General features: G+C 34.1%; 1 protein-coding gene across 1 annotated transcript; it reads right to left on the bottom strand.

Moving 5' to 3' along the window:
• Positions 1 to 2,070: 2,070 nt before the first annotated feature.
• On the bottom strand, positions 2,071 to 22,889 carry LOC127728878 (uncharacterized). Its single transcript, XM_052236467.1, has 6 exons — positions 22,732 to 22,889; positions 21,878 to 21,983; positions 21,566 to 21,629; positions 20,852 to 21,023; positions 20,407 to 20,622; positions 2,071 to 2,182 (listed from the first exon to the last, which is right to left on the bottom strand). Exons 1-6 carry the CDS (start codon positions 22,887 to 22,889, stop codon positions 2,071 to 2,073), a joined length of 828 nt encoding a protein of 275 aa, XP_052092427.1.
• Positions 22,890 to 23,174: the final 285 nt, after the last annotated feature.

The following is a 23,174-nucleotide window of genomic DNA, read 5'->3' as shown; positions in this document are numbered from 1 at the left end:
ATGGATAAGGAGATTATCTAAAACAGACAACAAATGCCAGAATGTCTTTTTGTCAAATGTACATGTAGAAATTGAAAAATTTTATGGTTGTGGAAGTGTATATTTACAAAGATTACAACAAAATATCAAAAATAAATTTTGGAAAGATGTTCTGAAAGCACGACAACTTCTCAGAGAAAAAGATGAATATGACAGTTGAGAATGCTTTCTTTCTAGTCCAATTTGGCTTAACAATAACAAAAAGATAGAAAATAAACCTATTTTTTTTTATAAAGATTGGTTTGAAAATGGTATAAGATTTGTAAATGATATTGTAAATGAAGATGGGACTTTTCTCTCTCTTCAATAATTAGAAGAAATATATCAGATAAATGTGAATTTCATGAGATATAATAGTATTATATCTGCTGTACATCAAGCATTAAAATCATTTGTGAGAAAAAATCGCAAATTAGAACTACCTTTAATTCCATCCGCTTTTAAAAGACTTGCTAAAAGTTCAAAAAGATCTAAAGATATGTATATTGTTTAAAAAAAAAAGAAGTGTTCCCACTAGTCCGTTAAGATGGACTGAAAATTTTGGCTTTGATAATAAATCATTGGAAAATAATTTATAAACTGTCATTTGATGTAACAAAAAATACCAAACTACAGTGGCTGCAATATAGATTCAATCATCGAATCTTAGCTACAAACAAATTTTTTTCATTAAATAAAGATTTATGATAATCCAAATTGTACATTTTGTAAAAGAGAAATAAAAACATTAGAACATTTATTTTGATTGTGAACATACACAGATATTATTAGAACAGATTGAAAATTGGTTTCTGACCAATGGAATTAGTGTACTTTTTACAAAAGAAGTTTTTTTTGTTTGGTAACATTGCAAAAATATCAAAAGGCAATGCAGAAAATACTCTTTTTCTTATCAGAAAACAATATATTTATAATACCAGATGTTTTAAAAAAAAACTATCAATATACTCAGTAAAAGAGAAGATGAACTATTTGTATGCAATTGATGAAAATATTGCTATGAAAAACAAAAGTGAACATCAGTTTCACAGAGAATGGAGTATTTTTTATAAATTGCTTAGTTAAAGTATATATTTCTACTGCTATAAATGAAAATGCAGGATTTACTTTACAATGCCCAGATGAATTTGTAGTGTAAACTCACTACACTTTTCTCTCTCTCTCTCTCTCTCTCTGGTGTTCAGACAGTCTTACTCTCTATCTTATAAACATATATTAAGAAGAAAAAAAGCTTCCTAAGAAAGATGTATTGATTAGATAATATTAATAGATTTATATATTATATATCGCCATTATATTTGTCTATATTATATGCTGTAAATTGGAAGTTATAAATCAGACCATATGTTGTTCTTTGTTGTTTTGTCTTTGATTAAACTTTATTTTGTCGGAAAAATAGTGAGTTGTTGGTTGAAACCCCCAGTTTTTGGTGGGGTTCGTGTTGCTCAGTCATTAGTTTTCTATGTTGTGTTTTGTGTACTGTTGTTTGTCTATTGGTCTTATTCTTTTTTAGCCATGGCGTTGTCTGTTTATTTTCGAAGTAAGAGTTCGAATGTCCCTTTGGTATCTTTAGCATCTCTTGTACTGTGCAGTTTTTTGTTGATTCCTGTTAATCTTTGTATGTATCATTGTCATTATTGTCATTCTTACGACTGAATCGTAAAAATGTCAAAAATAGATTCTCAAAAGACACACACACAAACATTGTTTCAGTTTCGCAAATTAGAAATACATAATCAAGGCACTATTCACAGTACCAACCTGCTATGGAAGATGTCCTACACATAGAAAAACACTACAACATTGGGTGTGTCGGATTGCAAATATGCAAACAAACAGGACAGTCTTAATATTAGAAAAATACAAATAATATTTAAGTCTCGTGTATGTATAAAAGGCGCTATCTTCAACATCAATGAAATGCTTGGTTTAATATCATTATAATTATGGATATTACGATCAAATTGAAAATGAAAAGTTCGTTCGAATTAGATGCTTATAAGCTAGTTTAAATGAGTCTTCAAATCACCATCACTTTGTTGGTCTCCACATATCAACTATCTTGTCCCCAGAATGTACATAGAAAACAGTGTGTTGACATGATGTGGCACATGCCTTCCCTTTGGATGGTGTAAACTTCCCACTAACACCAATCACGATTACACCATTCACCATACACCATACACCCTGCGCCATTACACCATACACGTTACACATTACACCATAATGCAATTTAATTTCAAAGAAAGCGTGCGACTACAAAATTATTTATTTATAAAAAACGAATTTTTATCACAATATTATAAATTCATGTATAAAATTAGACATCAGTTCTTATCAATATTTTGCATAGTTTTAAATGTCGTACACCATTCATTCACACCATTCCCGATCGCACGTTACACCATTAAACCATTCCCCTTACACCATACACATTCTACCATTGCACCATATGCCAGACACCATTACACCATACACGTTTGGTTTTTTTTTAAGTTTACACCATCCAAGGGCTACTGTACAACAGAATGTACATGTAATAAAATAGATTTTTGCAGCAATATGCTAATGAAGAAATATGTATTTCAGACAATTATATATCTATATATTTGAAGCCTTGATAGTAACGTTCGTATATAAACCAGTATTTTTGTTTCCCTTTGACTTCTTACATTATCAGAAAGTAAAGTCCAGGAGCTAAATTTGATTCAAACAATATTGAGATTGCGCTGTTGGTGTTTCCTTAAGTTGATGTCTGTTGAGTAATGGTTAATTGATGAGGTTTTTTTTCTTTTCAGGTAGTGTCTAGTTCCCTTTGTAACCTGTGTGAAGGGACTGTGCCAGTGTCGACTTATGAGTTTACAATTGACGTAAGACGTATAGCGTTTACATATCTCAGTTAAGGTGGCTCGGCCCTTAAACACTGCGCAGTTTTCAACGCATGTTTCTAACGACGAGCGCGTGCTCTTCATCTTGATAACGATCGCTTAGAGGGAAAATAGTACTATTACATTTTCCCAGCATTAGGTTGGCCTTTTTTGTACCCAAGGCAGGTGAAGGAAGTCAACTTAGGAGCGCTGTGATGTAAGGATACAATATATTTTGTTTATGTATCTATGAATAACTGCAGTGTGTGTATTTACAATATAAAATTTGAAACCTATTGAAAACTTTTCTAGAGAATTATTCGAAAAGACTTCCAAAATTTCATAAATTTGGTGTAAAATGACGATGGGCATGGATAACATAATCAAGCTCCGTTGGAAGTTGGTCATGATACTATTTGGCTTCAATTTTTAAAACAGAATAATAAAGTACTAACACCACACATAACTGTTTTGTCCAGGTTTTTATTATAAGAATTGGTAAATTTAGAGAATGTTAGTATTGTCGCCTATGGCAGAATAAATAGTACCGTTTTCCCTAGAGTGGTCTTCTCAAAAATAATTTTGACGACATCGGAACGCGGGCGTGTCTGAGAGCACCCTTTCTCGATGTCAACAAGCGATGCAAAACTTTTTACAAAAAAATAAATACGGTCAGAAAAACAGAGTGGTTTGTTACTTTTTCACATAAAAAAATTTATAGAAATATAAGTATGGCGTTGTGCTGCGATGATAAAAAAAATTGAATTGAAATATTGAAATGGTGTGCGAATGCCAAAGACGCAACGTTTAACCGTAAAAAAAGGACATGCATGTCACCGTGCGGCCTTCAACAACGAGTAAAATCCAAATGTTATGCTTTAAAAGGCATCGAGAGGTTCATCTGCACGCTATCGGGTTTGCGTATGATATATTTTGTCACTGTCATAAATCTTTTTTAACTTGAAATATCTTCATCTTTAAGTAAGAGTTTATTCCGAAGTATATAAAATATTTTCCCACTACAAAATGTTTGGTAATAGTTAAATATTTTTGATTTAACAAAAACAGTTTTGAATATAATAATTTTCAGGCAAAGAATATGTACTTAACAGTCACATCCACCATTTTAATTTTACACATTTAATTTACGTTCTTTATCAAATCATGGGCACGAAAAAAACGCTTTAAAACAACAACTGTATTCTAACCTGGAAGTTTTTTTTTTTATTGTATTTGTTAGCGTAGGAGGATATCTAACAACCTCTTTCATAACATAATTCGACGATTTCCGGAACTCTTGTCCTATAACCTCGGGGTAATGTTTTCTATACTTATTTTGCTATTATTATTTTTTTTCATTTTCTATTTTCTGTTTTAACTATCGATGTGCCGACCGAGTTCGCATGAAAAAACAGAAAAAAGCAGCGTAAACACGTTAAAAAATTGAATAAAAATGTGTTATAGACTACCGGTACTCGAGTAACACATTTTACTAAATTGATTTGTTTTACACAGATAAAACCGACACTTCCGTCTTAAAACTTGCAGTTAGGTGAGTTTTTTTGCTCCGTGTTGAATGCCTCATTGTGACTTTGAGATGAAGAATAGCAATAAAAGCGCTGTTACTTTGCTTTTTGTGTGTTTTTTGCTGTGCATGCACTGATTTTGAGTCATTGATGGATACCCAATATCCTTTGTTTTTCTAATACTTCAATAAATTTCTGTTTACCACCTTTGGCCATAGATGAAAATTGGTAAATAGTAACCTGGACCTATTATTCCGACCATATATATATATTCGGTCTATGCTGTTATCCCTCAATGTAGCATGCTTTGCGGAGAAGCGTTAAATCTTTGGTTTGACCCAGTCGGGGATTTAGTTTAGGACCCCAGCAATCTACCGGGCAGGTCCAAAGACTACTACATGTAGCTAAAGGCTTCATATATTAACAAAATATGAACTACTTACTTGGTTCGGAAAAAATGGGATTGTATTTTTCAAAGCTCCGCCCAGTACACACGTTAAATTACTCGGTGGTATAGGCAAACTTCAACTTCTTCTGTTTTACTTTTTTGACACGTGTTTTTTTTTTTTGAAAAGGGAAACAAATAACATAAGTTCTTGGTTTAAAAAATGAGTGGAGTAGGTCTTTGCGGCAAACAAATTTTAATGACAATTTTCATAATGAATGTGTGAACACTGGTTTGTCCTGGGATATAATATATATAATATACATGTAATAAAATATATAGTTAGTATACAAGTCCCAGGTTTGACCCACCTGCTGCAAAGTAACGAAATTATCGGTCTACGATGATAATGAGATGCCAATTTTTTTTATCGACATTAACATGGGTATAGAAATATGACTTCCTACACTAAATAAGGAAATCAATTTCACAACACTAAATAAGTTGTCTTAAAACTATAATGCTTACAAGCAAACGGTGTGAACTATTAAGATTTGTTTCAATACAAACAAGAAGTATATCAGGATAGATCACATTATTTTAAAGTTTTTACCAGAGATTCCTAGATACAGCTACATGTATGGTAGTCACAGTTTTCAACACATTTTTTGCGTCAACAAGAATGCTCAAACTGAAATGTCTCACCTGCTTTACTAGTCATGATTGCTTTTATGTTGATATTCCTAAAGATCAAGTTTTACTTCAAGTATCACAATCACTTGTGTGATCAATTATCCATGAAAATGAGGCCAAGGTCAGATAAACCAAGTCCGCCTTACAGTAATTCCATACAACAAACGTTGTTGAACTATAGCATATATATAATATACATGAAACAGATCAAAACATGAAAACTTAATATTGACCAATAAACAATGAAAATGAGGTCAAGGACAAATGATACCTGCCAGACAGACCTGTACACCTTACTTTCATTTCATACATCAAATATAGTTGACCTATTGCTTTTAGTATTGAAAAACAGACCAAAACACAAAAACTTAACATTGACCAATGACCTACTGCTAACAGTATCTGAGAAACAGCCCTAATCAGGTAACTTTAACCTTGATCACTGATCCATGAAATGATTGATTGATTGATTGATTGATTGATTGGTGTTTAACGCCACTTTCAACACTATTGTGCTATTTCATGGCGGTCATTTTTAATTGGTTAAGGAAGCAGGAGTGCCCGGAGAGAACCACCGACCTTCGGTAGGAAAACTGACAACCCTAGTCAATTAAGATTGGAGTCGAACGCACCTGGCTCGTGCGTCCAAGAAATGAGGTTGAGATCAGATTAAACAAGTCTGAAGGACATGTAGACCTTGCAAGGGACCCATTTACCTACATGTAATATAGTTATCTTATTATACATGTAGCAGTCGCAGAACCATGAAAATGAGGCCAAGGACAGAAGACATATGACAGACAGAAATTTTGTAACATAAGGAATCTGAATAAAAGTTATGAAGCTTCCAGGTCTTCTACCTTCTGAAATTCAAAGCTTAAGGTAGCAATATACAGTTAGGAAAAAAAAATTACCCTCATATATTTTACCATCCCCTTTTCCTTGCTCTCTTACACATTAAGCTTACTGTTTGTGTCATATATGTGCATATGTATATGTCATCAGCTGTCTAAAAATGAATTTTATTGCACAATAACTTTCATATTTGAAAAATCCACCGTAGCCAAAATGCGAAACTACACTCCTAACTGTGTACTGCTACCTAATACAAATAGTTTATACCGACGCCCAATTGTAATCCCTATATCTCGCATTTCTGACACTTTCATCGCAGGCAGCAAAAAAAGGTTGTTGAGTTGTTGTTTTGTTTATGAATACTTCATATTTCTCCTGCAATCTTTATAGGATTTTTAGGGTAACAAAATTTAGAATTCAAGTAATGTTAAAGTCCATTGTTGATGACATTCAGGTGATTGATCAGACATAATTCAAATGTTGAGATAAAAATAGTGCAGACAGGATTTTTCCATTTCTACTCTTAGAAATATTTGCAAGTTTTGTTTTCTAAAGTGTTTTAGATCATAGGGACATAACTCTTTAAAAAAAAAATTGATCTGCACTGATTTTGTAACTTCTCCAAGACATTGCTGATATAAACTTATGTTATAAGGAATTATAGTCATTTCGTACCCTAACCATTTCGTACCCCTCATTTCGTACCCTGGCAAAAACCATTTCGTACCCTGACCATTTCGTACCTTGACCATTACGTACCTCATGGAATATTTACATGTATACCATTTCAAACCTCATGGAAATTTTATATCTATACCATTTCGTACCTCATGGGAGTTTATATGTATGCCATTTCGTTCCTCATGGAAGATTTATATGTATGCCATTTCGTACCTCATGGAAGATTTATATGTATGCCATTTCGTACCTCATGGAAGAATTATATGTTTCTGATTTCTTGGTAAAAACTGTCTCATTGATGTGAGCCATTACGTACCTTATGGAAGATTTATATGTATATCATTTCGTACCTTATGGAAGATTTATATGTATACCATTTCGTACCTTATGGAAGATTTATATGTATACCATTTCGTACCTCATGGAAGATTTATATGTATACCATTTCGTACCTCGTGGAAGATTTATATGCACAAGAAATGTCTTAAATTTAAAATAAAAGAACCAAATAGATATGATATATTATATAAGCTTGTGTCCCTTTTCACTGCATTTCCAGACAGAAACGGCTGGCTGAATTTTATTTATGTTATATTTAAAAAAAAATAAAATCATCTGAAAATGTTTTATATCTTGAAAAAATGATAACTTTTACAAATATATGATACGAAAGAGTAAACATGTATTTAGTCCATGAGGTACGAAATGGTAGATGCATTTGGCTCATAGGGTACGAAATGGTCTTTTTCGTGGGTATCAAATGGTAAATGTTGGGTACGAAATGGTAATTCTGGGTACGAAATGGCAGAGGTACGAACTGGTCAAGGTACGAAATGACTTGCTACCGTTAAAAATTTCATAAAAATTTGGCAAGAACTGTACACGTGGGAGCGCTAACAAGACTGGACGGACGGACGGAGTCCGTCCGTCTTGTATTTCTATGTCCCCCGCAACGCGTTCGCGGGGTACAATAAGTCCATAATTAGGGTAGGGTTATTATTCGTTTTCAAATATCATTTACGGAAATCATTGTTGCAATCCCTATTTATTGGAGTTCATATCTAATTTTGAAAAACAATATTTGCCTGATTTTAGTTATCTGGATCATGGTGATAGATGATGAGGTTGTCAGTTACATTCTGGTGAGACACAATTTTACAGGTAACAGTATCAGTTTTTCCAGACAATATATAATTTGTTCGATTGTTTTGTTTGGTGCTGTATCATTGAACTATATTCCAAATCTCCTTTTATCCAGAAAAGACTTTTGAAATAGCTACTTATTAGCATATGGATGGACAACAAATGCCAAATGATGTGAAATATTTCATATGGCCATTTGGGTCAAGTGGTGCGTGAGGTAAAAGACGAAGGAAAGGCACGTGCACTTACTACAACTTCCACCTGATATGATGATTTCCAAAATATATAAATCCCATTAGCTTACTTTTGTAAGCCAAACGAAAGGCATGTTACAGTATATTGTAGTGTTCATGTCATTTATCATGTTTGCAGCAAAATTCACTACAGGCAGCAAAAAATAAATCAAATCCGCTCTAAAAAAATTTGATTCATATTTTGCAACATTTTTGATTTTATTCCTCAAATGTTTATGAGATCAAAGATATTAAACGTTAATATACTTTGTGTATTCCAAAATTGACATGTATACATGTGCAATCAATAACTGATCAGATACATATTTTCACTATTTTTATACATGTCTCAATATATTTTTTTTTATTCTTCTTCAGTGTTCTTTAAATGACCCAATATTCTGTGTTCATCAATGGGACATGTACTAGGTAAACTGGTCCTTTTGATCTCGGCTTCTAAATTGGATTTTGACAGCACTTTGCATATAGTCACGAGTATATATAGTTGATCTTGGATTTTCATGTGGATTCTGACAGTACTTTGATTATACATGTAGTTCCAAGTATTGTTGATCTTGGTTTTTACTGTGGATTCTTAAGTTACAGCACTTTACATAAAGTTCCCAATGGCGGTCGATTTGATCTTGGCTTTTCGTGTGAATTCTGTCAGTACTTTGCAAATAGTTCCCAGGTAAAGTTGAACATTCCAGAACAAATCATTTCTTCCCCTAAGGCTCTTACATGTCTCATATGAACCAGTATTTGAAGCCTGAAATTAAATTTCAGAGTAATTCTGTCAGAAAAATTAACCATGATTGTAATTAACTGCATAATGTAATTCATCTTTAAAAAAAAAATGTTAACACATAGATATGTCTCGCCTTTTTGTTATTTTGATGGTAAAATGCAAATGTTAAAATTAAAATAGCAATAGATGGAAATGAGATGTGCCAATGCTATATGCATACAAAATATCATTGACCTTCCACTATTGGTTCCCCATAAACTGACCTAATCACAAACTAACACATGTAAACAAACATGACTAAGCAACAGTTTCAAAGTCAACAGACCATGGCTGATGGGGCGGAGCCTAACAATCTCCATGGAAATGAGATGTGCCAATGCTAATAATATATCACTGACCTTCCACTAGCGGTTCCCATAAACTCACCTAATCACAAACATTGTTAAAGCCGCCGTCTGAAACAGCATACCTTATTTGCTTTTTGACTCCGTCAAGGCGAGACAAATATGAAAAAATTATGGTGTTCATCCAATAATGAGCCAACAAAATAGAATTAAATGTATATTCATAAAGTGATTTTCTTAAATCAAACACTTCTAAACATATCCAGAACAGGTGGTCCAGAATACATACTTCTGAGGCCAGGCTGTTTGGCTGCCGGGACAAGTCATTTCTCTGTCAAATTCTGAATCTATATTTGTAGGGGTCTCATCCCAGATCACGTTTATTATTGTAATAATAGCTCTTGTAATTTCACGTGTCCCACTCGACTTCGTTTTCCGTTTTCATGCAAAATAATTTGACTTTCACGTGTCACCCTTACAAAAAAAACGGCCAATCCCAGATCCGCTTTCACCCCAATGAGACCCACTTTGTACTCCTCATCACCCAATGTTGAGGTTACTTGTAGTAATGTACATTTAAAAAGAATCCAACTTTCAATGTCCAATGTACCCTATTTTTTTGAATGTAACATGAACTACATTTTTTTTTTGGCCTGACCTGAAAATAAGAAATATGCATATAATTCAGTTTTATACAGAAGACACTTTGCCCCTTTCCGTTCCCCATTGCTATTTGTCTACGCTAAATAATTTTAACACGTGAGAACTATTTCTAAATTCACTTTGTTTACGGCGTAAGTATCGCCATTATTTGTTGTTAATATTATTAACACGATTAATCAACTAATTTATCTTCCACCAAGCGAGTTCTGATTAAATTCGTTTTAAAAGTGATATACCTTATCAATTAGGATTTATCTTGACATTAATGTGTTGTTTACATTAAATTCAAACAGTTTTACACACACTTTTCATGAACTATTGGTGAACTTTCAAAACCCGAGATAGTTGTTTTTTAATGTGTTACAGAGGATAAATTTACACACATATCTATCCTTCGTACATAAGTAAATTAGATAGAACAATATGAGTGGTAGAAAACGGCCACGTCGGCAAAACAGTGAAAATAACAAAAATTGGCCAAGAAAAAACTAAAAAAGAGATGGGTATCGGGGTCAATTCTACGTGGAAGGTAGAGATGCTGCGTCAATTGTATTTGGCTAATAAACTAAATACTACATATTACAAGTCCTAATACATCCAATAAGGCTCCCATACCTCCACTTGTTAATGAGTCGCAACACCTTACAAATGCGGCTGCTACAGAAGCAGAATTATTTCACTCGTCCACGTTACCTGTTGTAACTGATACGCATATGCATACGCCTGATAACGCACACAATGTAAACAATGAGGTACTCTTTAGGGAATCTGCCGCAGCTTTTACATCAGCTACAGAAACGCTATCCAATATTGCTAAACTGATGTGAAAAACACAATCAAACTCAAAACATGTACCCGAAAAGGAAGCAACCACGCATACATTAGAAACTGCCATTAGATGTTCAAATAGTCAGCAAACAGACTCAGCTGCTGCTGCTACATCGACAGGAAAAGTCTATTATGCAGAAGATTTACCGAAGATGGATTTTGTCACACCCTAAATCAAAAAGCAGATAATTGAAGGTAGGGAAATTAACCTTGTTACATTATTAGCACCATAATATGATATACCCGAAACCCAAACCATGCAGTCAAGGGGGTTTACAGTTGAGTTTTCGAGTAAGAAAGATGTAAGATTGGACCACTATCTTACAATAGAGAAATTTAATAGGGCTTTCCGATACCGAAACATCATGGGGAAAGCTTACCCTCAGGAAAAAGTTGAATTGGAACATTATGAAGCCGACATTAACGAAATATCACAAAATTACGGCCCATTTTATATACATATCACAAGATGTTTTCTGCTTAAGCAGCTGCTGCTATAGTGAACACAATATTGTTATCAACTGGTCAAAAGTTGATGACAAATTGTTGAACCTGGTCACACATAATGTTCAGAGCAGAGCATGTGCTCACTGCGGGGAATTCAACCACACATCCAAATTCTGTAAAAAAGCAAAACACGGCATCCCAACTTTTTCACAAGGGGCTACACATATTCGTAACATAGATAAGCGGAGCAGACCGGTTTCCAATATTGCAGGGGCAGAAGTCTGTATAAACTACAATTATGGCACTTGCTATAGAAGAGAATGCAAGTTCATGCATGCATGTGGTCAATGTGGGTCAAGCGGGCATGGCATGAAAACTTGTGGTTTAGTCGGACAACAGACAAAACAACCAAAGTCAAACAGTGAAAATACAAAATTAGATGAATTATCCAACTTATATAAAGCTTCACAAAAAGAAATCACAAAGGCAAACATCTGACTAAATATGTCACCTATAAATGCAGATAGCACTAGTATTTTTTTGGGGCCCTTTATAGCTTACTGTTCGGTGTGAGCCAATGCTCCGTGTTGAAGGCCGTACCTTGACCTATAATGGTTTACTTTTATAAATTGTAACTTGGATTGAGAGTTGTCTCATTGGCACTCAAAACACATCTTCCTATATCGAATACGAACTTAAAGAACATTCAGATAAACATTTCGTTATATATCTTCTGAATGCCATACGCTTTGGTTTTGATACACTTGTATCTATGGTCGATATACCCACGTTTGAATGTAAAAATTTACTTACCGCCATCAGAGACCCCGAAACAGTTGATATGCTTTTGAAACAAGAAATAAATAAAGGATATGTCGAAGGCCCGTTTACTAGTCCACCTTTCGAAACATACCGTGTTAGTCCCATCGGGATCGCAGAAGGCAAATATTCTGGCAAAAACGTCTTATCCATGATCTATCTTCTCCACACGTACATGAAACACATAAAAGCATCAATAGTCTTATAGATAAGGAGGTTTGTTCACTATCTTATGTTAGAATAAATGACGCAATAAGGGCCATCAAGCATTTCGGAAAGCGAACAATTTTAAACAAAACCGATATGACCGATGCATTCAAACAGCTAGGAATCCGTAAAGACCAGCATCACTTATATTGCATGAAATGGAAAGATAATAATTATTATTATTATGTAAGACTTTGTTTTGGTTCTCGCTGTCCTCCTTGCATCTTTGACAATATATTACGGGCTATTTGTTGGATAGCAAAGGAAAATTACGGCAGACCAGTTATACTTCATCTCCTAGATGATTTGCTTTCTATTCAATCAACGGACTCTTATGGATTTAGAACAATGGCGCTAATAACACTTATAATCAACCGTTTTAATATTCAGATTTCTAAGAAAAAGACTATAGGTCCCACTTGTACTATTGCGTATTTAGGAGTCATACTAGACACTGAAAATTTCGAAGCAAGATTACCTAATGAAAAGGTCGAAAGATTTTCAAATTTTATTGACAGATTTCTTCACTAAAAATATGTTACCAAAATAGAATTATTACAACTGCTAGGACATTTTAATTTTGCCGCCAGAATTATTCGCCCGGGTAGATCTTTTGTCAGTTATCTCATTAAGTTATCTACTAAAGTTAATGAACTACATCACTATATATCATTATCAAAAGACTGTAGAACTGACTTACTCATGTGGCGGGATTTCTTAAAAGACTGGAAAAGAATTACTTTCTTTTATGACGAACATATAAATGTATTTATAAATGTTATAATGAACACGTGTATTTGTTTTGACATTTGTCACATGACTAGATATAAGGTCTACTCTGAATTACTGAGTATTTCACGAGCCAAAATAAGCTGGAAGAATTGTAACGGTAAATCTATGTTTAATTATGTGTCATTCGACGCTTGCCTTCGAACAGTCCAGTCTGGTCATTTTTACTTCAATATGTCCGAACATACAGAAGAAAGTCTACTTCTGCAGGACGACTCTTTGCCTGATGAAAGCAGTGATGGTGCAACCAGATCATCTTCTGATAGAGACTTACAAGACACGTTCTCTCTATTTAAGATGTACATGGACGGGAAAATGGATAATCTTGAATCCAAGTTGGTACGCGAACAAGACGCGATGTCCAAGAAGTTAAGGAAGAGGTTTCTATCAAGTTTAATCATGAAGGAAACAGAATTCAGTTCAAGTTTAATGAAGAAACTGTGAATGAACTCAATAAGCTTTACAAGTTAATTCCGTCAACAGAGGCACAGAGTATTTCGTGTTGTTCTGGATTTGTTAGATAAAGTTAAAGGCCGTAATAACTAATACGGATTTCAGATTCTTCACATGCAGGATGGTCAACAGTCCGGGAGTACGAGTCTAATGATATTGCTTCCGACAGCGAGGATGAGAAAAAAATTCGCCAGGCGGAGAGCCTAGCCATGCGCACGATGAAAGAAAAGACTAAAGGGCGTCCCGCTCCGTATTCAAATAAACCCAGATTGCCACCAGCCGAAACCTATGCTAATCCCGCTTACAACCAACAGTTTCAGAGGCAGCCCTTTCGTAACAGCGTCGCACGGCGTGAGCCGTGCCAGTGGGACATGTGTTTCTTCTGTAAGCAGTTCGGGTATTGGAGACAAAATTGCCACCTCAAATCTGGATCCGTTGGAGTCGGATCGTCAGGAGTTGCCAATCAAAAGTAAATCTGCAGATGCATCCAGAAATGTAAATGATAAGTATGATTTTACTGAATTTGATTGTTATGAATGTGAATATGGGTCACAGTATGAATTAGATATTTTCTTAACTCAAATTCACTATTTTGAAAAAATTAGTCATAATTGCATGTCATTTACGGGTGTAAAAGGACGGTTAGCGAAGCATGTAAAATTTTGGGAATATATTGGAGCAAATTCCTTTGTTATTGACACAGTACGTAACGGTTATGTCATTCCATTTATTGACCCGCCGGTTAAAATGTTCTTTAAGAATAACAAATCAGCATTACTGAATGAATCATTTGTCAATCAGACTGTTTCAGAGTTAGTTTTCTTCAGATTGTGTAGTTGAAGTACCATTTCAACCTCATGTTGTCAATCCCTTAAGCGTAGCGATTCAAAAATCTGGCAAAAACGGCTTATTCTTGATTTATCCGTTTTAAACAAATCAATCAAAAAAGACAAAATAAAATTTGAAGATTGGAAGATAGTAGCTCAGTTTTTTCAGAAGGATTCGTACATGTATAAATTTGATTTAAGTTCTGGATATTTTCACTTGGACATTTGTCCGCAGCAACAAACTTTTCTAGGTTTCAGCTTGAACAATAGATTTTATTGTTTTACAGTTTTAGTATTTGGTATATGTACGGGTCCATACATATTTACAAAATGTCTGAGACCTATGTTAAAATATTGGCGTGAAAACGGTATAGATGTTGTATTGTACCTTGATGATGGTTTTGGTATGTGTACAGATACATCTAAGTGTATAGAAGATTCAAATTTTGTTAAGAAATCTTTAGAAGACGCCAGTTTTCTTATAAATGAAGGAAAGTCAATTTTTTCACCTGTACAGTCATTAGAATGGCTTGGTATTGTTTGGAATGCTAGCGAATTCGGTCTTGTTATTCCAGACAGACGTGTAGATGATTTGCGTGTATTCCTTGTATCAGTTATTAGAAGATTTCCAAAAATAACTGCTAGGACCTTAGCTCAGGTTGTAGGTAGAATTATTTCCATGGCTCCAGTCATTGGCAATGTAGCTAGAATTATGACAAAATTTTGTTATATGGCAATAGAGTGTAGAACGGAATGGGACAAATGGCTGTTGTTTCCATGTCCTTACAAAGTCTTATCAAAACTGCATTTCTGGTTAGATAACATTACTAGTTTAAACATTAAGTTGTTGGGTCATTACTCAAAATCACATGTTGTAATTTACTCTGACGCCAGTGGTATAGGGGCAGGTGCATATTCACTAGAACTTGACAAGAAAATTGTTCATGAAACATGGGACCTTTCTGAAGCACAAGAAAGTTCAACATGGAGGGAGTTGAAAGCTATAGAACTAGCCTTGATATCTTTCAAAATTGATTTTGAAGGTAAAACGCTTAAATGGTACACAGATAATCAGAACTGTGTGAAAATTGTAAAAGCTAGTAGTATGAATGAAAAACTACAAATGATAGCTTTGTCGATATTTTCGGTCTGTGTTCAGAGATGTATTTCCATTGACATTCAATGGATTCCTAGATCACAAAACTCTCAAGCTGATTACATCAGTAGAATGGTTGATTACGAGGATTGAGGTGTATCAAATGAGTTTTTTTTTCAATTTATGAATCATTTATGGGGTCCTTACACAATAGATAGGTTTGGTAATTCTCAGAATGCAAAAGTGTGTAGATATAATTCTCTATTTTGGAACCCATGCACAATAGCTGTAGATGCTTTCACACAAGATTGGTCAAATGAGAATAACTGGTTAGTATCACCTGTTTATTCTGTTATTCGATGTATTACACTCTTGATTTACTGTCAAGCTAGAGGCACCTTGATTGTTCCTAAATGGAAATCAGCAGCCTATTGGACTAAGATTTTCAATAAAAACTTAAGAGTACCAGGTACATGTTTCAGATGTCATTGAATTTATAGATACAGAAAGTATCTTTGTAAGAGGGTCGAACCCACATTCTATATTTTCTCAAGAACAATTCATAACACCAGTCTTGGCGGTTATGTTAGACGCTACGTCGGGATATGGCAATCATTGTCCAGCGATATTCATCCTAGTATGCCTAATCATCTTGTACAAAAACTTCCAGATTATGTTCTATCGTCGAGGGCGGACAGCACTAGAAAGAAGTACAAATATGGATTCAACTCTTGGTGTAAGTGGTCAAAATTACATTGCATTTCTTCATTACCAGCTTCTACTGTACATATTGCATTATACTTAGTTCATATATCAGAAACATTCAACTCTACAAGTAAAATAGATTAGTCTGTATATGCGATTTCTTGGGCACACAAGCTAGCCGGTTTTCCGAACCCTTGCAAGTCTGACTTGGTTACATCTGTTCGTGAAGGGTCATACAGAAAAATTGGACACAAAATTATTAAAAAGGAACCTATTACAGCTAACATTTTATTCAAATTTGTTCATATATATGGTCAAAACTGTAAAAAAAGATGTACGCACTGCATGCATGTGCTTATTGAGTTATGCAGGATTTTTACGATTTTCTGAATTAGCTAATTTGAAAAGATCTAATATAACCTTTTTTTCTACTCATGTTAAACTGTATTTAGAACAGAGCAAAACTGATGTTTACAGGGAAGGCCGTGATGTAGTTATTTCTAAAACTGGAAATAATACTTGTCCAGTGGCTATGTTAGATCGTTATATGAAGTTAGCTAAAATAATAGAAAATTCTGACGAATTTGTATTCAGGTCTTTAAGTTATTGTAGTAAAAGTGATACTTATAAATTAAGGAAAAATTCACCACTTTCATACTCTAGAGCTAGAGAAGTATTGTTAAATGCATTTGAATCATCGGTTTAGATAAAAAAAACAGTTTGGTCTACACAGTTTACGCTCAGGTGGAGCAACCGCTGCAGCAGCAGCAGGAGTTGAAGATCGTCTATTTAAAAAGCACGAGCGGTGGAAGAGCGAAAATGCTAAGGATGGTTATATAAAAGAAAGTATGGATAACATATTGTCAGTATCTAAAAAATTGGGTATATAAGACTGTCTTATAAATATATTTAATTGCTGTAATATAGCTAGTATCTGTTCCCTTTCTTTGTTTTCATTCGATGCTTAACTGTACAGTCCAGGCGAGCTGATATCCCAAATAGTGTATGGTTTTTATTTATAAATATTTTATGTTTGTTTGAGTAGACGAACAAGAATATAAATGCATTTATAAATGTTATAATGAACACGTGTATTTGTTTTGACATTTGTCACATGACTAGATATAAGGTCTACTCTGAATTACTGAGTATTTCACGTGCCAAAATAAGCTGGAAGAATTGTAACGGTAAATCTATGTTTAATTATGTGTCATTCGACGCTTGCCTTCGGACAGTCCAGTCTGGTCATTTCTGAGCCCACCCACCCACCCACCCACTTATATTTCATCAATGTTGTAAATTGATTTATTCATACTTATGGTTGAAGTGGACGTTTTTTTTTGCTTCAAAAGATTGTTAACAAAAAATGTTTCTTTTGTAGATTGTGTATTGGTTAATGTTATGTTGAAGCAGCGGCTAAGGACGTGCAGACAAACATTGGTGCATCGTAAATAAAATGAATACAGTTGCTTAACTGTACTGTCCAGGCAAGCTGATATCCCAAATAGTGTTTGGTTTTTATTTATAAATATTTTATGTTTGTTTGAATAGACGAATAAGAACATAACTTTAGCTAGTGACATAGAATTGTATACAGATGCGGCTTCTAACTTCGGATTCGGAGTTTTTTCCAAGGTAAATGGTTTAGTAGTACTTGGCCTTCTGAACTATCAACTTCACTCAATTCAGAAATGTCTATGGCTTTTAGAGAACTGTACCCTATTGTTGTTGCATCTTTCTTATGGGGGTACTTATGGAACAAGAAACGTATCATGTTCCACTGTGACAACGAATCCGTCGTTAACATAGTTAATAAAGAAAGATCTTAAGTGCTAGACATTATGAAATTAAGGAGAACATTAACTTGGCTATCCGTTAAACAAAATTTCAATATTCAATGTCTGTCAACATATCCACGGAATTAAAAATGTATTGGCTGACTCTTTATCTTGCTTTGATTTTCAGACCTTCCAGAAGGCAGCACCATCAGCAGAGAAAGAACCTACTCCGTGTCCGAAATCTTGGCAAGTAATGTGGAATTAAATGCAAAAGTTAAACATTTAATTCACAACTCAATCGCAAGCAGTACGCGTTCGGAATACGAGCATGGCTTCAAATCATACAAAAACGTTTTATGCTTATCCGGTTTTAAGTGGGATGATGAAACAGATTTGCCACCTCTAACGGAAGATATCTTAATTCACTACGCTACACATTGTTACGAAAACCTTCAAATAAAATGTTCTACAATAAAAATGTACATTTGTGGTTTAAGATATATGTATCTTCAATCCGGAGTACAGTGTTTGTTCAGTAGCTGTTGTTCTTCAAAACTGCTTAGGTTTGTCGTGGAAAATGGAGTGGCTTTAACACGTAAGTTCTTCATCAATCATTTTCGATCCATCCTGGAAATTATCAGACTCAACCCATCTAATTACAACGGACACAGCTTCCGAATAGGAGCGGCAACATCAGTTGCATAAACAAATTGAAGATCACCTGATCAAGATTTTAGGTCGTTGGAGTTCCGACTGCTATACCAGATACATTCATACTCCGAAACCACGATTAAACAAGCCCAGCTAGCGTTGATATCGAATTAGTCTAGTGTCACTATTCAACAGTTATCTTTGTACGAGTTGTTCATGGAAAATATAATTTGCCTTAATTTAACAGGGGAACAGTAGTCCCTTGTTTAGAATTAGTGTTTCTTGTCAAATAGGACTACAATGTCTTTTATTGGAATTTAGATTTACAGGGGCATAATAATCCCCGTCGATTGCAGTGATTGGAGCATAACAACATCTGCAGTGATTGGAACATAACAACATCCTTTGTAGCAGTGTGTTACTTAGTTCTACTTGTGTATAATAATCCACATGTTTGCAATGTGTTTTTGACGGGGCACAATAAACCCCTCTGCTCTTAGTTTGCTGATATTCATTATTGGGAGCCTAACAACCCATAGGTAAAAATATGTTACTCGATTAAATGTGGTGTACTTATTCCCTATGAGATTTTAATCAGCAGCATGATAGCGTAGTATGATCGTATCCTTATATCACATTTACATGTATTTTAAACTACACTTCGTGTCTGACTAATAATAATCATAAGTCAGTTGCATTTCGAAATTTGGATACATATTCTTACTAGTTGATTGATAACTGATATATTATGAATCTGAAACCATTGACTTATATTGATAACATTTGCTTTTCACAGTCAAGTACATCTAATAATGCTATTCTTGTTGTTTTGGTTACTATTAACACTATTCATCGGAAGTGCAAGCAACTTTAATTTTATAATCATCATAATCTTATATTTCATACTCCCTTCAATTTGGGGTCCAGCTGTTTCTTCGGCTTTATCAAACTATTCCACATCTGGTTTTGGGGTCATTTCGAGTTTTCACTCAAATCACAAATTTATGGGGTATTCAGTGATCACTTACATCCTAACTTTAGCATAAGTCTTGCCATTTTGTTCTGGCTAGAAAGCTCAGACATAGGCTTATGCTAATAGTTTCGCAGATCGGCTCTCTCTGGCTTTCTACTATATCTTTGGCTACTTATCTGAGCAACAGTTCAGATGCTTATCATTCACATGCTTTGGAACCAGGAGAGCGGATAGTGCATAACATAGTGTTTCTGTAGTAGCTTTAAAATAGATTAGACACTGGGAACTAACCAGCCGATCTGATTAGTTTAAATTTATGTTTGCAAGAAAACCGCAGTTTCCTACAGCTATAATATTTTATATTTTTTTTTATCCATTTTATATTTTGTAAAAAATGGCATGTATTATTGTGGATTATATTTCAGTTGGATCATGTTCTTATACTAGTACAATAGTTTTTACAATTTAAATCTGATCACTTTCACCGAAATTCTGAAAAATGCATTTTACGGTTTTCAGGAGGTATCTTTTCAGCCATTCATAAACCAAATTAATTTTCTAGTAACTACCAAAGATGCTAGTGATATATTTCCTATTTTATAAATTGGAAATTTCAAAATTCGCACCATTGTACCAATAAGATTTGAAAAGGTTACCTTAAATCAGGGTTGTCTTGGAAAGAAGAAAATTCATCCGGGTTATCTGCCATTCCATCATAACTAAGAGCCAAAAATCCACAATCTATCAAGAAGATATTAATGCTCGGTTTATGACTAATTACTCGTGTTGTAAGACGACAGGCAATCTCATCTCTGCAACAACTACCAATGGTAGACTGTTGTACATCTAAAACAATAATCATAGGTTTAGAACTTTAGTCAGGAGAAAACGCAATTTCAGGGCCTTTGTGTGTCTGTTCATCAATGTATTTGCACCACCAAAATGTATGTTAAAGCTTATGTAAAGAACTGGTTTTAATATTATATTCTTATATGTATCATAACTGTATAATATGACTTCTTTCAGCTTTACTATCGAGTGATCCGATTAGATTTATTCATAGGTTACACACGGTGATAACTTATTTCTGCCTTTTTATACAGAGTTTTCAGTAAATCTGTTCCTTCATTATTAGCGTCTTCTATTTCTTTTTTACAATTAGCTTTATACGTGTTGGCAATGTACAGATACAACCCTTTGAAGTCTATATTAGGAGACTGAGTAGCCATTGTTGCAAGGCTGGTTACGTCATCGCTGTCCCACGGTACACCGGCTAAAATAAAAAATGATAAATAATCATGAGAAATTCGTCTCAGAAACATTTACTTTCATCTCATGTCTTTAGGAAAGCCACTAAAATCGTACTAGATAAGGAGAAACATAAGAAATAAAAATGAACGTAATTTTTTGTAATTTAGTGTTTAATTGAATATTCTGGCAGTGTGTTGGTATCGAATCCCATGTAACACGAGATGGTCATCGTCGAATAAACGTCAGGTTACATATTTCTTTATTTCTAAGTTACTCCGTAAAACCGCATATTTCTTGAGTAGGACTAATGCATATGTTATTTCTTTTTTAAACTCAAATTCGGACGCGAATATTTTCAAAACATATATTTAGTATACAAGTTAATTGTGGTCAGTTTCAATAGTTAGTATTAGACTTACTTTACCTTGCTACTAACAAATTATCGCAGAAGTAATGTCCTTTCCTATAATTGTTTTAATTTTCTTCGATATATGGACTCGTTTTCTGTTTCGTATTCCAAAGTATTGTTTCTATAATATGGCTAATACCTAATACGAAACATACTTCTTCCAGATCCGTCATCAACTTCAAGAGATACGGACCATTTTCTTCCATCCGCCAACGAGCTCTTCAACAAAACTTCCAATCCATGAGAATTTTCTATCATTACATGGAACGATTCTAATTTGTAGGCTAGGTTTTTACACCTAGAGAAAAATGTACTATCAGTTATTTCAAAGTATAATGATAATTTCTTGATTTCTTTGATAAGTACAGGACTAATACTACAGAAACCGAAAAAAGACCAAAAACCTTTTTTGTACAAGAATCTGCTTGCCTTTTTACTGACTTACCTTTCAATGCGAGCAGCTATGCATATAGAATATCATCAAATCCATTCTTAGCATAGAATTCGGTTTCATTTAAAGTTGATACTTCTATGGTTGTATTTGTTCCGTTGGTCATTAAGGTACCAAGATCTCTGAAAGACATATAAAATTTGTTACGCTAAAAGCATTTTTTTTTTATCTTTTCCCATTTTTTAAAAATTTTATTTCGAAATGTTAGTAATCATGTTTTGTGTTTGAACGTCCCAAATGCATCATGGGATGAGGATCAAATTCACAATTTTAGGCTGCATTCCCAGGACATGTAGTTCCTGTTCACAACAGCGGTCACTTCACTTTTAGGTAATATTACTAAAGCCCTATGTTCACTGTCACTGAGGTAAATAATGAATTTTTCAAGACCATTGTAATTGAATAATTATAGCCAAGGGACTACTAGTTTTGTTACGATAAAACGCAGAAAAATTTTCTTTGAATACAATTTATATCCAAGAACATTTGAACATTTTAAAACGTGCTGATCGCTCGGAAGTCATTTCATTAGATGTTTTTTTCTCATGACTCCACCGATTTTCTATCTCGAAACCCTTACCATTACCATAATACATCAAGTGCTTCTGCGTCGATCAACAAGGACAATTTACACAGAGAATATATTCGCCTTCGAGTAATAAACGATTCAAGTATGTAATAAATCTGTTCTTGAAATAAAAATTACAGAACTAGCTTTTACTGTATTTAGGTCTAATTTTTAATATAGGTCTTATTTATACTATCTTAGTATTAACAAACGCCTATAGATATTTGTCAAATGGGTACTCTGAATTTAAGTTTGTTTTTGTATTTTGTTTCCGGAGCTATTCACTAGTAAATAATACAAGCACAGTTTTATGCGTCTTCATGTGTGGTCTTAACTGAACTTCAAGTCTCTCACAAGTATCTATCATCTTCTTAGCATTATTCTTAGTTTTGTCAAGGTCTACTAAGAAACTTGGTGTCGGAACATCACAAATAGTTGCTGGCATTTGCTCATCGTCCATCGCTCTGTATAAATATTAATACCGTTATTTAAAAGCTTAGGTAAAAGTAAGGAGATGTGGTATGATTGCCAATAAAAATGTTTATCATATATTTAGTACTAAATACAGAAATTTTGTATACTTTATAAAGGTTCTTTTCTCCAGTCTGTATCATCAACCCTGTATCGCATACCCCGTATCGCATTTATCGCACCCCTTTCGGAACATAACGAGACTGTTTTCAAAACTCCTCAGTTATTAACCGCTTGAGATTTCAGAAGACGACAATGTCGGACATGTTTACCT

Source organism: Mytilus californianus, unplaced genomic scaffold (assembly GCF_021869535.1).
Source record: "Mytilus californianus isolate M0D057914Y unplaced genomic scaffold, xbMytCali1.0.p SCAF_2, whole genome shotgun sequence".
Lineage (NCBI taxonomy): Eukaryota > Metazoa > Mollusca > Bivalvia > Mytilida > Mytilidae > Mytilus > Mytilus californianus.
Note: the sequence above shows the minus strand (reverse complement) of the source record. Positions and strands in the feature narration are given on the sequence as shown.

Bases quoted from the DNA above. Each gene is read 5' to 3' on its own strand.
- LOC127728878 (XM_052236467.1), bottom strand. From the start codon at position 22,889: ATGGACGATGAGCAAATGCCAGCAACTATTTGTGATGTTCCGACACCA. The intron at 21,984-22,731 runs GCTTGTATTATT...TATGTCTTTCAG, and splicing joins ATGAAGACGCATAAAACTGT to AGATCTTGGTACCTTAATGA. The intron at 21,024-21,565 runs GTATGTTTCGTA...TTTTTATTTTAG, and splicing joins TGATGACGGATCTGGAAGAA to CCGGTGTACCGTGGGACAGC.